Below are 18,318 nucleotides of genomic sequence, written 5' to 3'. Positions count from 1 at the left end.
CCCCCCCCCACCCAGCCTTGTGCCCTGCACCTCCACACACACCCCAGCCCTCTGCCCTGACCCCTGAAACCCCCACATCCCCACTGCTCTCTGCCCTGATTCCTGAATCCCCCCCACATTCCCAGCCTTCTGCCCTGAACCCCCCACTGCCCTCTGCCCTGAAACCCACACACACACACCCAGCCTTCTGCCCTGCACCCCCCACACACCTCCAGACCTCTGCCCTGACCCCTGAACACCCCGTCCCCCAGGTCTGGGGTCCCGGCCACAGGCCCCGCTCAGCCCACTGCCAGCCTAGGTGAACAGAACCCCAGGCTGGAAGCGGGCTGAGCAGGCTGGCGGCATAAGATCAGCATTTTAATTTAACTTTAAATGAAGCTTCTTAAACATTTTCAAAACCTTGTTTACTTTACATACAACAATAGTTTAGTTATATAATATAGACTTAGAGAGAGACACCTTCTAAAACAACGTTAAAATGTATTACCGGCACGCGAAACCTTAAATTAAAGTGAATAAATGAAGACTCGGCACACCACTTCTGAAAGGTTGCCTACCCCTGCTCTAATGCTTTGTTCTGGCTGATAAATAAACAATACTTTGGTTTTAAGAAGGTTGTTGTGTCACTGTATACCACTGATCACAGACTCCAGAGGGGAAGAATCATAGGTGCTAGAACTCATTTGGACCTGCAGGAAAGAACGTTTGATATGCAGGGTACTGTAGCCCAGGGCCCAGTCTAAGAGAGAAAATTGTCAAATTCCTCTCCAACATAGGTAAAATCACAAGGCCTGGCACCTGGGGTAGGAGGGGTGGGTGCACTCAGAGACCACAGAGGGGACAGAGGAGCAGCTATTCCTGTAACCATGATGCTGGTCATGGCTAGGGAGTAACTTGAGGACCCAATCCTGGGTGGGCTAAAATAGCAAAGGAGCTGCCAGAGGACCTTACAGTTACAGTGAAGAGATCTTCAAAATTTCAACATTGCCAGGGACTAGGGAAAGAAATACTTTTAAAAAGAACAGGAGTACTTGTGGCACCTTAGAGACTAACAAATTTATTTGAGCATAAGCTTTCATGGGCTACAGCCCACTTCATCGGATGCATAGAATGGAACACACAGAAAGAAGATATTTACCATTCTATTCATTTGATGAAGTGGGCTGTAGCCCATGAAAGCTTATGCTTAAATAAATTTGTTAGTCTCTAAGGTGCCACAAGTACTCCTGTTCTTTTTGCAGATACAGACTAACACGGCTGCTACTCTGAAATATTTTTAAGTCAGTCAGTCAGCTTTTGAATGATGGCTGTAACAAGCCTACTAACAGCACTGGAATATTAGAGATTTTCTTGGCAGTTAAATGAATGGGCAGAGCGCAGATTACTGTTCAGAAGCACAAAGTAAATGCAATTTATTTCAGATTTTGCCGTTTATTCCATAGGTAAAAAAAAGGTGATTATGTGATTGTTCCCATGACCACACAAATGGTACAAAAAGGGATATGACTACTTTAAATATGTATATATAAAAAAATGTTTTTTATTCAAAGTACATTGTAAATGGACCTGCCAAAAATAATTTACTACCTGCTGGAAAAAGAATGAATTAGAATTAGATGTAAAGTCTCTTTTTAAAAATTCAAGAGCCAAATCAAATACCATAAATTTCCTCATGAAATCCTAAAGGGAAATAGCAAAATAATAAATTTAAAATATCTTACATGAGAAGAACTACTGAATAAGTAGATATCGGGATACATAAATATTTCACCAACTTTCCAAAGAGATATCTATGTAAACAAAGTTTACCTCTAAGAATTGGGCATTCACTTTGAATTCTGGAGTTGGAAGTTCTTGTTTAATAGCAGCTTGCTTTTTTTCTTCGATACATTTAAAAAGGTGTTTAACAGCACGGGATATAATGCCCTGTTCTTCTTCTGTTATGTTGACATCAAATCCTGTTCCCATGGTGTATGTTTTGCCAGCACCTGTCTGAATTTAAAAAGAGAAGTCACAAGTAGCATACATTAAAGGGACAAAATCGCACACAATCTTGGATCATGTCAAGAGGTACAATAAAGTTGCTGCTGAACACTACCATTGTGTGAAAGGTAGGCACCTCTGTTAAATCACAGCTCTTACTAATTGCTTTACAAAGCTACCACACACAGAGAGTGTAAGATAACAGAAGCATTTCTAAAAATGGAGATAAAGTAGAAGCTATATAAATTCTACAGCAGATGCACGACTTCGATTTCTTTAAAAAGGTTTTCTTTATGAATGAAATGCTTGTGAAAAGTGGAAATCAAAATCCTCTGCTTATCCACAGAACAGGTACACCACAGGCAGGGACAGTTCAAACTTCTCCTATGGTCCTGACAAAATGCTTCAGCCCTCATCTCCAAGAAAGAGTGGACAGTGCCCATTTCCAAGCCCATTTAGTCATTTCTGTTGAGAGTGCCAACTAATGCGTCACTAAAGCCAATTGTGCTAGCACTATTTTCAATTGTCTACCTAGGTTATTATATGGCTCTCATTGTGGTATCTCAACTTCTCACATTCATTATTGTATTTATTATCGAAGTAGGAAGGAGGTAGGAAAGTACTATTTTCCCCATTTTACTGATGAGGAATTGAAACACAGAAAGACTTGGCTGTGCCTTTACTAAGAAAAAATGTGTGTTCTCAACTTTGAGGTAAAATCCTGGTGAAGACAAGGCAGTTTGTAGTTTTCACATGAGCTAGCAGGCTGAATTAAAGGGTATGCCTGCATATTCATTTTAGCTCTGATCAAGCTAGGATGATAAAAATAGCGTAACCAAGGTAGTGCAAGGGGCTAGCCCAGGGATCGGCAACCTTTGGCACGCGACCTGGCAAGGAAATCTGCTGGCAGGCTGGGACAGTTTGTTTACCTGCAGTGTCCACAGGTTCGGCCAAATCGCAGCTCACACTGGCCATGGTTCGCCGTTCCAGGCCAATAGGGGCTGCAGGAAGCAGCGGCCAGCACTCCCTCGGCCCACGCCGCTTCCCGCAGCCCCCCACTGGCCTGGAATGGGGAACCGTGGCTAGTGGGAGCTGCGATCGGCCGAACCTGCGGACACTGCAGGTGAACAAACTGTCCTGACCCGCTAGCGGATTTCCCTGACGGGCTGTGTGCCAAAAGTTGCCGATCCCTGGGCTAGCGGCTTGTCCAAGACCATAGGTTCTTACTTGGGGTGACTAGCTCCTCCCACCACTCAGGCCAACAGGACTACACACTACTTTTAGCAGGCCAGAATGATCGGAGCTAGCATGGGTATGTTTTCTCAAGCAAGAGTTTAGACCTCTGGCTTAGACTGCAGACATACCCAAAGACTATGGAGGTTTAACTCACCCTTCTAACTCATGTGAAACTACAATCTGCCTTGTCTTCACTAGGATTTTATCTCAAGTTAACTAAATGGAGTTAAGAACACACCTTTTTTTCTGAATGAAGACAAGTTCTAAGCAGAAGTCTGAACCCAGGTCTCCTGAAACCAGTGCCTTCACTTGATTTCAAATCAATAGGGGGCTGTTGGCACATTGTTTCCTGCAAGAGCTTCACAGCTTTAGAATTTGTTCCCCAAACTTTGTTTGAAATAGCCCACATCTGATAGCCTTCAGGACATACTGCAAAGCCCATTCCCCCCCCAGGAATCTGAAAATACAGGGGGAAAGAAAAGGGTGTGGAACAGCTCAGGTAATTGTGTGGAACAGCTCAAGAAGGAGGAGGGAAAGGGCACTGGTTTACTGGTGGTAGGTTACATTAAAGTTGTACTGCTGCACTTAGGATATACACCTCTACCTTGATATAACGCGACCCTATATAACACAAATTCAAATACAACACAGTAAAGCAGTGCTCCGGGGGGGCCGGGCTGCGCACTCCGGTGGCTCAAAGCAAGTTCAATATAACGCAGTTTCACCTATAACACGGTAAGTTTTTTTTGGCCCCCAAGGAAAGCGCTATATCGAGATAGAGGTGTATTTTTAAGTTACATGACAGGCACCCAGAGCATATGGATTCATGGCCTTTTTAGCACTTCTATAAATTCAAATATACACTGCATTTGAACTGGCATCCTTCAGGCCAAAGGCTCTATATAAACCTTCTATATAGTATTCCTTACAAAATGCTTTTTAAAACAAAACAGGTTCACACATTTTAAAACTTTACTAAAAATGTAGTTAGCGGAAATTTCTTGCATTTACTCATAAACAAATATTTAAAATTAAACTGTGAGGCTTACTTGGCCATAAGCAAAAACAGTGGCGTTATATCCTTCAAAGCACCCTTCAATCAGTTTTTCTACACATTGATCATAGATCTCCTCTTGCTGCGAGTCAATGTTGAATACATAATCAAAAGTGAAGGCCTTATCTTTTCCCAGGAACACCTGAGGTTCGCCAGGTGTGACAGATGTGCAAATATGGCATCCTTCAATCTTCTCTTTGGCTAGCTGTGGTCTGATTCTATTATTTAAAAAAATAAAAACACACAATATACACAAACCAAAGATTAGAAATCCCCCTTGTTAGAAATAGCATCCAAGGAGCAATTCAAATAAGACATAATTAAGACTGGTCATTTCTAAAAGAAGCAAACATAAGCAAAGAATATTCTCATTTTTCATAAGCCTAGAGTATGTCTAGACTGAAGTCACTGGGATGATTGCTGCTCAAGCCAAAATACCCTTAATCTAACTAGCTTGGTTCCGGAGCAATGAAGCTGCAGCAGCGGAAGCTTCAGCACAGACTGTACGTATCTGCCCAAAACCCTGGGCAATTACTTGTGGGACTAGCCCACACAGAAGCTCATGCCACCATGGCTTCACTGTTCCAGGACCCAAACTAGCTAGATTAAAACTAGCTCGAGTAGGTCAGTTCCAGCTGCAATAACACCTAGTGACAGCAGTCTAAACATTCCATAGACAACTTGAAAAGCTTTTTAGCTAACAATCTTCTGCTGGTGGCTGATAGCAGAGCCCCATTGATGCGAGTCTCCCTCTCCAATATGTTTTGTTTGGATGCTTATCAGAAGTTTATCCTGACTCAGACCTCTTTAAGATTCACCTATCTCTACAAGTATGACCTTTTATTAAAAGCACAGTTTGTTATTCTTATGGGAGAGCAAAATATAGAAACATGTAAGCCTCCCAGTTATAGTACTGAGAAATGACATGCTTATTACATACAAGGGTCATACAATAGTACATAGCTCTTTGCATTCAGTGTGACAAAACATCATACAGTCAGATTCTGCATTCAGTTACTTTAAACCCAGAGTACCCGATTCACATCAATGTAGTAACTCTGGATTTACACAAGAATGAAACTCTGAGCACAATCCTGGCACTCTGCTTGCATGGGATATATTCTTAGTGTGTAAACCTTACAATCAGTATTTCAAACTAGAGTAACTTTCAATGGAATTCAAATGTTTCAGACTGATTGAAACTTTTGATCCCTCACATGCACCACAGAGTAACTCGAATAAAAATCTGAACTATTTGTATCCTGCGCACGTTAAACTGATCATTTTTCTACAATTATTTTCAAACAAGGAATGTAGAGGATAGTCAAACATACTTTTTGGCACTTTCATTATGAAGGTTTTATTGTATCACGCTGCAAGACAACTTACAGACGCTGTATTTACTTGTAATGTTTTCTGAAAGTTAATCCCTATGCAGGAAACTCATAAATAATATATCAGGAAGTATCTCTCTCGTGAACATTTCCTCTAGTATGTGGTGGAAACTAAACAAACCTTTGAAAACTATCTTCAAAGGAACTATTACATAAAAAGTAATATACAGACAACCTCTCAGTCAAAAAAAAAATCTACAACTTGAATATTTGCATACAAGCAATGATTTGCCCTTTCTAGCACACACCCACTAAAAGGAATCTCCATGAACAAGATTTTATATTACTATAATTTGGAATGCTAAATAAAAACCATGGAGTTACTGAAAGCTTTGAAAGCACCTTCTAAAAAGCAGCTAATTCCAGTAGATGTGTCCATTGGTATCAAAAATGAAGAGAGAATGAATAGAGTCTTTACCTAGACCTAAACTAACAACAGCCTCTTAATAATTTTATGATGTACAAAGAAAACATGAACATTTCTTATTTTATTTCAAATTAGAAATTCAAAACTTGCCTTTCCTGAAAAACTCTGAACAACTGGAGAACTACACAGACCTTGACTTCACAGCGCCAATCATGTGAAATCTGATTGACAGGAAAATGCTTTTTAGTTTGACTCTTTAAAATTCTTCAGTTTGTTTGTTCTGCTGGCATCTATTTAACTCAAATACCTTACAGTCTCCTGGAGGACAAGTTCTGTTTAAGACTCAAAACCCTGGTCTTGCAATTAATGCAGTGTTTCCCAAATGTAGTAGCAAATGAAGGACAAGTCAGGTCCTCTCAATAGTTCACCAGGTTCTCTGCTTTCCATTTTCAAAAAGGGCCTCTAACTTTTATGACTGTGGAGCAAGTATAATCAATGCAAAGATGCCTGCCTGAGTTTCCAGAGAGCCTGAAACAACAGCCTTGGGGTATGAACAGCCCCATTAGTTTCAGTGGGTTCTAACTCAGTGATAATACTTTAAATGTCAAAGCCGTGTAAAAAATAAAAGTATCATACTATGAATATCTACACCAGTCAGAGGCAGTGCTGGGAGGGGGTGGGGGAGACTTGTGGGAACCATAGTCACCCCAAATTTGCCTTAGTGCCCCGTAGCACTCCTCCCAGCACAAAGATCAAACATTACTCAGAAGTAAGGGTAGCATGATACGGTCTTTCCACCCTTACTTCTCTGCTGCTGCTGGTGGCAGCAGTGCTGCCTTCAAAGCTGGAAGGCCAGAGAGTGGCAGCTGCTGGCCGAGCCCCCAGCTCTGAAGGCACCACTGCTGCCAGCAGCAGTGTAGAACTACAAAAATAAGGGTGTCATGTGCCCACAAGATGACTAGCCCAATCCCCAGCCCCCAATTTTCTGTCTAGACCATTTCAGGGGGGCCCCATACCATCCAGGAAGAGGCTGGAACCGCTCTGGTGCCATCATGCCACAGGGGGCTACAATAGTGGTATCCTTAACTCATCCAACAATATTGTTAACCTAACCAACCACACACTTAGCCTGGCAGAAGAGTCTGTCCTATCTCGGGGATTCTCTTACTGCCCCACCACCCCCAGGCACATGATACAGTTCTGCGATGATCTGGAAGCCTACTTTCGCTGTCTCTGACTCAAAGAATATTATCAATACACCACTGAACAGAGCACTGACCAACAGGAACCCTCCTACCAACACTACAAGAAGAAGAATTCTGCGTGAACTCCTCCTGACAGTCGAAATGACAGACTGGACTTCCACAGACGTGCACAGGCTGAAATTGTGAACAAACAGCATCACTTGCCCCATAACCTCAGCTGTACAGAACGCAACGCCATCCACAGCCTCAGAAACAACTCTGACATTATAATCAAAGGGGCTGTAGTCATCACGAATAGGTCGGACTATGAACAGGAGGCTGCCAGGCAACTCTTCAACACCACATTTTACAGGCCACTATCCTCCAATCTCACTGAGGAGTACCAAAATAAACTACACCATCTGCTCAAGAAACTCCCTGCTACAGCATAGGAACAAATCTACACAGACACATCCCTGAGCGCTGCACTGATGACATCTTCATCATATGGACCCACCTGAAGGAGGCCCTTGAAGAATTCCACCTGGATTTCAACAATTTCCACCTCTCCATCAATCTCAGCCTAGACCAGTCCACACAAAAGATCCACCTTCCTGGACATTACAGTGCAAATAAGTGATGGTCACATAAACACTACCCTATACCGGAAACCTACTGACTGGTATTCTCACCTACATGCCTCCAGCTTCCATCCAGGACACATCACACAATCCATTGTCGACAGTCAAGCCCTAAGATATAACAGTATTTGCTCCAATCCCTCAGACAGAGACAAACACCTACAAGATCTTTATCAAGCATTCTTAAAACTACAATACCCACCCGGGGAAGTGAGGAAACAGATTGACAGTGCGAGATGGATACCTAGAAGACACCTACTACAGGACAGGCCCAACAGGAAAATAACAGAACACCACTGGCCATCACATACAGCCCCCAGCTAAAACCTCTCCAGCACATCATCAACTATCTACAACCTATTGTGGAAAACAATCCATCACTCTCACTGACCTTGGGAGGCAGGCCAGTCCTCGCTTACAGACAGTCCCCCAACCTGAAGCAAATACTCACCAGCAACACCACAGAAACACTAACCCAGGAACCAATCCCTATAACAAACCCTGTTGCCTACTCTGTCCCCATATCTACTCTAGTGACACCATCATAGGACCAGCCACTTCAGCAAGGAAAGACTTGATTACTATCTGTAACAAGTGGGATCTAACAGAGAACTGTCCTAGGTCCGGTTCTAGTCAATATCTTCATGAATACTTTGTACAATGGCATAGAGAGTATACTTATAAAATCTGTGGATGATGCCAAGATGGGAGGGCTTGCAAGAACTTTGGAGGACAGGATTAGAACTCAAAATGATCTTGACAAACTGGAGAAATTGTCTGAAATAGGATGAAATTCAATAAGGACAAATGCAAAGTACTACACTTAGGAAGGAATACTCAATTGCACAAATACAAAATGGGAAATGAGTGCTTAGGAAGGAATACGGCAGAAGAGAATCTGGGGATTATAGTGGTTCGCAAACTAACCATGAGTCAATGTAATACTGTTGCAAAAAAAGTGAATATCAGAGGATGTATTAGCAGAGTGTTGTGAGCAAGACATGAGAATTAATTCTTCCATTCTATTCAGCACTGATAATGCCTCAACTGGAGTCCTGTGTTCAGTTCTGGGCACCACACTGTGGGAAAGATGTGGACAAATTGGAGAAAGTCCAGAGGAGAGCAACAAAAAATGATTAAAGGTTTAGAAAACATGACATATGAGGAAAGATTGAAAAAAATGTGTTTAGTCTGGAGAAGAGAAGACTGAGGGAGAGCATGTCTTCAAGTACGTAAAAGTTGTTATAAAGAGAAGGCTGATAAATCATTCTTGTCCTGTCCTCAAAGAATAAAAAGAAGTAATAGGCTTAAATTGCAGCAAGGAAGATTTAGCTTAAACATTAGGGTAGTTAACTAAGGAGGCTGTGGGACCTCTATCATTGGAGGTTTTTAAGAACAGGTTAGACAAACACCTGTCAGAGATGGTCTAGAAATAACAACAAGGAGTCCTTGTGGCACCTTAGAGACTAACAAATTTATTTGGGTATAAGCTTCGTGGGCTAGAACCCACTTCATCAGATGCATGAAGTAAAAAATACAGGAGCAGGTATAAATACATGAAAGGATGGGGGTTGCGTTGCCAAGTGTGAGGTCTGTCTAACGAGATAAATCAATTAACAGAATACCAAGAGAGGAAAAATAACTTTTGAAGTGCAAGGCACTGAATTTAGCCATATGAAGTGGAAATCCATCAACTTTGTGAAAAAACTTGTGCAGATATAGATAGACATCATCTTCCTTTCTCCTGTATTTTTCACTTGATCCATCTGACGAAGTGGGTTCTAGCCCATGAAAGCTTATGCCCAATAAAGTTGTTCGTCTCTCAGGTGCCACAGGACTCTTTGTTGCTTTTGCTGATACAGACTAACACGACTACCACTCTGAAACCGGTCTAGAAATAGTTAGTCCTGCCTCAGTGCAGGGGACTGGACTAGGTGGCCTATAAAGATTCCTTCCACGTTTACATTTCTAGGATTCTATAAAAAGATGACAGCAATCCTCCTGGTACATCTATCATCTTATTATTTTAAAATACTTTTCACCAATCTCAGCTATTAAGTAGTTACTAGTTGGTCTTTCGCATATTAGAGATCTAATTTTAAAATAACAAGCTTGTTTTATATCAAACAGTGTCTTTTTTAAAAACTAAAGGAAGAAGCTTTTTGGTTGGAGATCTGCAAGCTGTCGTTTTCAATTTGCAAATAATCAGGAGAAAATAAATGAATTAACTGAAATAAAATTTAATAAAGGAAATGTGGCACTGGTGTAATTGGATTTGTCTGGAGGCTGTTCCCTTATTTTCAGTCAACCAACATACATGGGTTTGCTTTTCTTAAAGAGATTTATTTTCCTAAAACAATTATCCTTTTCTGTAGCTCTCATCAGGACATCAGCTCTTTTAGCCACTAACCGTGTGCTAGAAGTCTTATTCACAATACTGGGCCAAGATTTTAGAGCTGGATAAAGTCACTCTTTACTGTTTCTTTCTGTCATTTCCTGACACACCGCCACCCCCACCTTTCGATCCCAGCTCTATCAGCTGGGTAACAGTAAAACAGCATTTTTCTCAAATCAATTCTTGTGAAATTCTGGAACGTCTGGCAGAGAGTTAAACACAGATGCATCCTCACACAGACCGACAGGGTCTTTGTGCACTCTTCAAGAAAAGAGAAAATGGGAGGGGAGAACCCCAAGTCTGCTCTCAAGTATCTCTGTCTCCAGTGGCCACCCAATGACATTTACAAAAGATCCTGCAAGCGTGGCTACCAGTCACCTAATTTCTCTTTTTAAACCATGGACAAAACTTCTAAATCATAAATTAGAGGTTAGATCTGCAAAGGGTATCTTCTTTAAAGAAACATACCATTTGCAAAGAATAAAACTGATTATTTGAGGGAGGGAAAGGGACACAATGTTAAGGATTTTCGTGGTTCCCAATTAAAAAAAAATTAGTTCCTTGTTTTTAGTTCAAGACAATGTCAGCAGTGAAGGAGAAATAATGTGCCTGTCAACGTTTCAATGAGTCTGCAACATAGCAGCATAACCAGCAGCACTCCAAATTATGTACAAGTAGCGTTAAAATCTTTTTCCCACAGTAAGTAAAGTATTACGGCAATATGCTGATCTCCAAAAAGGAAACTTGAAAACTGCCCTATTCCTTGCCTGCTGCTTGTTCTAGATAAGCACTGACTGTTGTAATGTCCCTTTCACCTCCTTCAAAATGATAAAAATAAAATATAAGTCTTAGTAGACTACAGAAAATGAGATATAGGCAAGCAGGACAAATAGGCACTTCAGAATTAAGATCTGAAATGCCTGGGGCTACCTACTACCAAGGAGAAAAAAGCAAGAAGTAAGTCATATGTCTTTTTAAATTTAAAATTCAATATTTATTTAATAAAAGAACAGTTTTTCAAACCATTTGGAAGCAGCTCCACTGATAAGTTATCAACCATGAAACCAGGATCTCATCCTATATTAAACTACTCACTCTTTCTAATTCCCAAGCTCAAGGATTATTTTTCTCTCCAAAATTTTGAAGGAAGTCACTCAATTATATGCAAGTAAATATTCACAATGTTTTGTAATGTTCCAATGCTGTAATTATTTTTGTACTGCTAACTTAAGCATCTTGTTTTTAAAAGTCAAAATGTCTGATGTATTTATCCTCCTGTAAGAGTACTGTATTAGGTAGTTCTCAAAAGAGAAATTCACAGGATAAATTATCGCCACTTGAATTACTACTGATTGCATGAGGTGCTCCTCTGGAAAACAAACTCTACAAGAAGGTGAACACACAGAGTAGAATCTATGCTGAGACAAGATTCAGCATAAAGTTTTATAAACTGAAGTTAGACTGGCAGCATCAACCCCCAGGTGACCGAGCAAGTAGCAACAGGAGGAGTGCAACAGATTTACAGTCTTAATTGTGAAAACTGAGCTGTACATTTGTCAAATCTTACATGCATTTCTAACGTGCTCATCACCATAGTATTTGGACTCCACTACTGCAGGTCATCTTCTGTTTTGTCATATATAATATACACTCACACACACAGAGGCAATAGCCAAGCAATAAATTAAATTAAAATGCACCTTTATCACCTCACCTGCTGCCCAGTAAATCTCCCTTTAAAACATTTCAAAATGCTGAACAGCTTCAAACAGATGTCATTTAAAAGGGGGGGCACCCCCCCCCCAACAACCTGTCAGTAAAATATTTCTTCCTCCTCCCTATTGTGGAATCTTCTCTACCCTCCCAATTCTACCTCTGCCGCCCTCCCAAAAAAGCTACCCTTACTCAACGTCCTGGATGGGTAAGATTCAGTCCTGCAACAGTAACTTACTTTTAAAGCATAACATCTGTAAAGTCTGATAGCTCATAGAAGCAGTAGCTTTATACTACTGATGAACAGAAAGTTCTAGCTTCCCGGGCAGACTCATCACTCACTTCTAGACCAGCAGCATCCCATGGTATCGGACCTCAAATTCATGACATTTTTAGTTATAAGAAAGCTACTTCCGGTCATTTTGAGATGTTTTCATCACTTTGTGGCCACTTCAGCTGGGCTGCTGGAGCTCAGCCAACTTCAAAAGTCATTATAACCCCTTATATGGTTTATCTTACTACAAAAGAAACTTTCCTGATTCTCCAGGAAATCCTACTGTAACCTATATATACACACTAAAATGGTCTACATGGAAATCTCATCTTCCATGACGTTCAGCACAGAGCTCTGTAAGACGGGGTACTCCCAGCCTGAGGGCCAATCAGTGTGCTCCTCCCTGGAAGCAAGGGCCTCTTCCTTAAAAGGCCTATTTCCTTAATGAGGCCACTGCAATTAAAATCCGCGGCTGACCCGTGCCAGCTGACACAAGATCATGGGGCTTGGACTAAGGGATTGTTTAACCACAGTGTAGATGCTTGGGCTCAGACTGCAGCCAAGCTCTAGGACCCTTCCACCTCACAGGGTCCTAGAGCCTGGCCTCTGCAGCCTGAGCCCGAATGTCTACACAATTAAACAGCCCCCTTGCCTAAGCCCCATGAGCCCGAGTCTGCTGGCACAGGCCTGCCAGGGGTTTTTAACTGCAGTGTAGACATACCCTCAGAGTCCTGCAAAGTGGAGACTGATGGTAACTTAGAGGGAGAGGGATTAAAAACATAAAAACAAAACCAAGAATCCCAATTTAAAAAAAAAAACCCTCTGAAAGTCCTAAAATAGTATTTCTGTAAGATATATAGGACAACCAGAAAAAACAATGAGGAGTCCTTGTGGCACCTTAGAGGCTAGCAAATTTATTTGGGCATAAGCTTTCGTGGGCTAAAACCCACTTCATCAGATGCATGGAGTGAAAAATACAGTAACCTGAGTAAGTGATGATGCGATGTAGTATAGAAGTTGATACACTCATTTGGAATGACCTTCGTAACTCACTTGTGGTTTTCCAACATGCAAGTAGCACAACGACCCAAACTCATGGCAATAGACACTTTTTAACACTTCTCTGTTTGTTATATCTATTTTACATAACTATTCATATACAAATGCACACATATGTATACGTATGTATTATAAATAATCATTTGCTAACAATGAAGAAACATGACAGTTAATGTATGGACAATACTCTCCACTCCCAACACCAGGAGTCTTCAGCCTTCACAGCCCTGCTGACTCCATGGAAGGGTGGAGAGAAGATGAAGAGAAAAGAAATGCCAGCTTTCCTTTCTGTGTCAGGGCATTGGTCACAACAAAGTGTGGGAGAGTTATACTTTGACCAACATAGAGATGACCTTCAAATAAATAAAAAGGATGGGAGAGGAGTAAATATGGGCCAAAGGACACTGCAAAACCATGCAAAAAAGGACAGGGCCATTAACTCCCTGACTCTCATGTGGCGATAACTGGCAGCTATGAAAACTAAACACAGAAAACCCAGGGGGCTGAAAGAAAGCTAACATAAGCAGCTCAGACGACATTCTATTTCCAGGAAAGATCAGTAGGCTGAATAGAGTGGTATGTGCTTTGAGGAAGGCAGCCTAGAAAAACTGAGTAACTAGATCAGATGCAACAGCAATATATTCTCCCATTACAGGCTCTAGAAATGGAGTCCTTCATATACAGGGAAGCTAATCGAAGCTCCTGGGAGTTCAGCACTTTTGAAAATTCGTCCTTATGAATCCAATTACAGGTACCAACTTTCTAAAATCTTGGTCTAAAGCTTTTATTTAAATCTATACTGAAAAATGCTTATCTTTGTCTCACATCAGTGGAAGAGTGTGAACCTTTCCTACCTTTAAGAGAGAAAGATAGAAGCATGAAGATACTATATCATTTTAATTTTGACAGGCTGCCTCTGACTATATGGGAAAGCCTAAGCAGACTGGCCAACGTGCACAGCCTTTGGCAATAAGCTCTGCACAGACTGGGATCCTATGATTGGACATTACTCCACAAAGGGTGAAATAGATGCAGCATCCGGACATCTGGGTCTCACACCAGGTCCCTTCCCACGGTAGTCTGGGAATCCTATCATCACTTATACTCCATCCTTTCCCATCTTTCCAAGGATCTTCAGAAGAAGAGTCAAGGTGGAGAAGGGCGGATGGAAATAAAATATGTAGTCCAGAATTGTCCCCGGGAATGCTGAGCCATCTGTAGGTTTGGATTTCTGCTCCAACATATGAGAACTGTATGACTGCCAGAGGAAATAAAGAGGTCAAGGGTTTGGAACCCACTACTTATGACTGTGCTCGAGCATGTGTGTGTGTGTGCTGGACCCGATATCCAAGCAGCAAATTGTACTAGAGACTGTCTGCTATGCTGTTCTAGCTGCTTGTAAGTGACTGCAGGATTGGATTAAGCTAATACACTGTACCAGCATTTCACTGGTGTTTACATAAAAGTTTCTGCAAAATTAAAGCTTTCATTAAAGCTTCAATTCATTATTCCTAAGTAGAGACCAGGATCTGGTCCAGGAGGTGAATATAGCTGAACCACTTGGTAACAGTGACCATAATATAATTAAATTTAACATCCCTGTGGTAGGGAAAACACCACAGCAGCCTAACATTGTACCATTTAAATTTCAGAAAGGGGGACTACACAAAAATGAGGAGTTATTGAAACAGAAATTAAAAGGTACAGTGCCAAAAGTGAAATCCCTGCAAGCTGCATGGAAACTCTTTAAAGACACCATAATAGAGGCTCAACTTAAATGTATACCCCAAATTAAAAAAACATAGTAAGAGAACAAAAAAAGTGCCACTGTGGCTAAACAACAAAGTAAAAGAATCAGTAAGAGACAAAAAGGCATCCTTTAAAAAGTGGAAGTAAAAACCTAGTGAGGAAAACAGAAAGGAGCATAAACTCTGGCAAATGAAGTATAAAAATATAATTAGGAAGGCCAAAAAAAGAATTTGAAGAACAGCTAGCCAAAGACTCAAAAAGTAATAGGAAATTATTTTTAAAGTACATCAGAAGCAGGAAGCCTGCTAAACAACCAGTGGGGTCACTGGATGATCGAGATGCTAAAGAAGCACTCAAGAACGATAAGGCCTTTGCGGAGAAACTAAATTAATTCTTTGTATCGGTCTTCACAGCTGAGGATATGAGGGAGATTCCCAAACTTGAGCCATTCTTTTTAGGTGACAAATCTGAGGAACTGTCCCAGATTGAGGGATCATTAGAGGAGATTTTGGAGCAAACTGATAAACTAATCAGTAATAAGTCACCAGGACCAGATGGTATTCACCCAAGAGTTCTGAAGAAACTCAAATGTGAAATTGCAGAACTACTAACTGTAGTCTGTAACCTATAATTTAAATCAGTTTCTGTACCAAATGACTGGAGGATAGCTATTGTGACACCAGTTTTTAAAAAGGGCTTCAGAGGTGATCCTGGCAATTCCAGGCCAGTAAGCCTGACTTCAGTATCAGGCAAACTGGTTGAAACTATAGTAAAGAACAAAATTGTCAGAAATATAGATGAACATAATTTGTTGGGGAAGAGTCAACATGATTTTGTAAGGGAAAATCATGCCTCACCAATCTACTAGAATTCTCTGAGGGGGGGTCAACAAGCATGGGAAAGATAATAAGACAGAAAAGATCATATTGCCTCTATATAAATCCATGGTACACCCACATCTTCAATACTGCATACAGATGTGGTTGCCCCATCTCAAAATAGATATATTGGAATGGGAAAAGGTTCAGAAAAGGGCAACAAAAATGATAAGGGGTATGGAATTCATTCCATAGGAGAAGAGATAATAAGACTGGGATTTTTCAGCTTGGAAAAGAGACAACTAAGAGCAGATATGATAGAGGTCTATAAAATCATGACTGGGGTGGAGAAAGTAAATAAGGAAGTGTTATTTACTCCTTCTCATAACATAAGAACTAGGGGGCACCAAATGAAATTAATAGGCACCAGGTTTAAAACAAACAAAAGGAAGCATTTTTTCACACAATGCACAGTCAACCTGGTGGAACTCCTTGCCAGAAGATGTTGTGAACGCCAAGCCTATAACAGCGTTCAAAAAAGAACTAGATAAGTTCATGGAGGATAGGTCCATCAATGGTTATGAGCCAGGATGGGCAGGGATGTGTCCCTAGCCTTTGTTTGCCAGAAGCTGGTAATGGGCGAAGGGGATGGAACACTTGATGATTACTTGTTCTGTTCATTCCCTCTGGGGCACCTAGCATTGGCTACTGTTGGAAGACAAGGTACTGGACTAAATGGACCTTTAGTCTGACCCAGTATGGCTGTTCCTATGTTATGTTCTTAAAATTATGTTTCTATCCCTTTTGTTTGCCAAGAACAGAATCTAAGTGTGAACTGAAGTCAGGATGTCATGTCAAGTGAGCAAAGAAACAGATAGAAGTAGTTGCTCAGAAGCAATTGTGAAATGCTTGTGTTCATCTCAACAGAATGCTAACTCTGCAGCCTACCAGCAGTTAGTATTATTATTAATAATGTGTATTGTGGTAGCCCTGGAAGATCACATCAGACTGGGCCCATTATGGTAGCATTGTACAAACATATCATAAATTATTTAAGGTCCACATTTTTTTAAAGGACCCTTAATCAAAAGGATAAAGAACATAAATAGCATAAATAGTAGAGCCAATTGATTTCACTACTCTTGTGGTTCGTTATGAAAAATGCTGAAAGGAACAAATAACCAAACTTAGTCAATTTATTGTTTAAATACAAATACAGAAAGGAAAGTTTAATAGGACACCAACCCTTACGGGAAACAGATTCTTGCAGCCCTATTCAGTTCACCTTACACAGTAGTGTGCTTTGAAATATACCTCCCAAACCACTTATCGTTATAGAAAGTATCAGAGGAGTAGCCGTGTTAGTCTGTATCTACAAAAGCAACAAGGAGTCCGGTGGCACCTTAAAGACTAACAGATTTATTTGGGCATAAGCTTTCGTGGATAAAGAACCCACTTCTGCAGATGCCACAAAAGCTTATGCCCAAATAAATCTGTTAGTCTTTAAGATGCCACCAGACTCCTAGTTATAAGTTATAGCAAGGTTACTTACAAGTTAGAAAACCCTTCATACATCACCTGAGATCCAAACCACAGTTTATGCCAGTTCCTTAACTTGTTGTTCTGCATCTTTCCTCATCTCTGTTTTGGATACTACATTTTAAACCAGTTGCCTGTGAAGGCACCTGTACTAGGCCATAGAACAAAACAACAGGCTTTATGTTCATTAATGCCAAAAGCTACATTTAGCTTTGCAGAGTTTTGTGGGATATATATTGTGATGTTTCACTCCAGATTCTCTATGAAATATGCTTATGATATGAATATGACATAACTGAGATGTACTTTATGCAAGATGGTTCTTGTAAGATATCATTGGAAAGGTTATAATTTACTGAATGTGATTATCCAATTTGTATGCCTGTATCATTTCTGTGTCTGAAGTTAGGAATACTGACTGTGTATTTCAACTATGCTACTTCGGGTGACGCCCACTGCTAACACTTCAGGTACAACAATGGAAAAGCCAGACAGGGCTGATGGCCCATTAGCAACGACAACAGACTGTGAAAAGAATTGGCCATCCTGCAGATGCTCCATACTGCCACTGACTCATGGATGCTGTGATACTACAGAGTCAGGTGGTCTTGTCACCTGATACTAAACATTACCTGGAACTTCTTGTAACTTTCCACTGGAAGGGAAAGGGGGGGTCAAGTTTGGGAAACAAAGGATTCCCACCTTACGTAAATCCTACTTAAGGGTGGGGAGGATGGCAAACGGGACTCCTCCTCTCCATGGCATGGTCTGCCCAAGAAGAGAGACTGCTTAAGTCACCTGAAGCAAAGGCAAGGGGGGAGTCCAGACGGAGACAGGGGTCCAGTCTGAAAAGAAATATAATTGGAATTCTGAACCACAGAAACTTTGCAACCCACCTAAAACAACAATTAG

General features: G+C 41.0%; 1 protein-coding gene across 1 annotated transcript in view; it reads right to left on the bottom strand.

The window, feature by feature from the left end:
• The window catches only part of KIF21A (kinesin family member 21A), a 153,617-nt gene that overhangs the window by 99,792 nt on the left and 35,507 nt on the right, over positions 1–18,318 (bottom strand). The window contains exons 2-3 of the mRNA XM_034772455.1: positions 4,269–4,491; positions 1,771–1,992 (exon numbers count right to left, since the gene is read on the bottom strand). Of these exons, the coding sequence (XP_034628346.1) occupies positions 1,771–1,992; positions 4,269–4,491 (445 nt within the window). The remainder of the gene's footprint in view (positions 1–1,770; positions 1,993–4,268; positions 4,492–18,318) is intronic.

Source organism: Trachemys scripta, chromosome 1 (genome assembly GCF_013100865.1).
Source record: "Trachemys scripta elegans isolate TJP31775 chromosome 1, CAS_Tse_1.0, whole genome shotgun sequence".
In the NCBI taxonomy this organism is placed as follows: Eukaryota; Metazoa; Chordata; order Testudines; family Emydidae; genus Trachemys; species Trachemys scripta.
The sequence above is the reverse complement of the archived record's forward strand: the minus strand, read 5'-3'. Positions and strand labels throughout refer to the sequence as shown.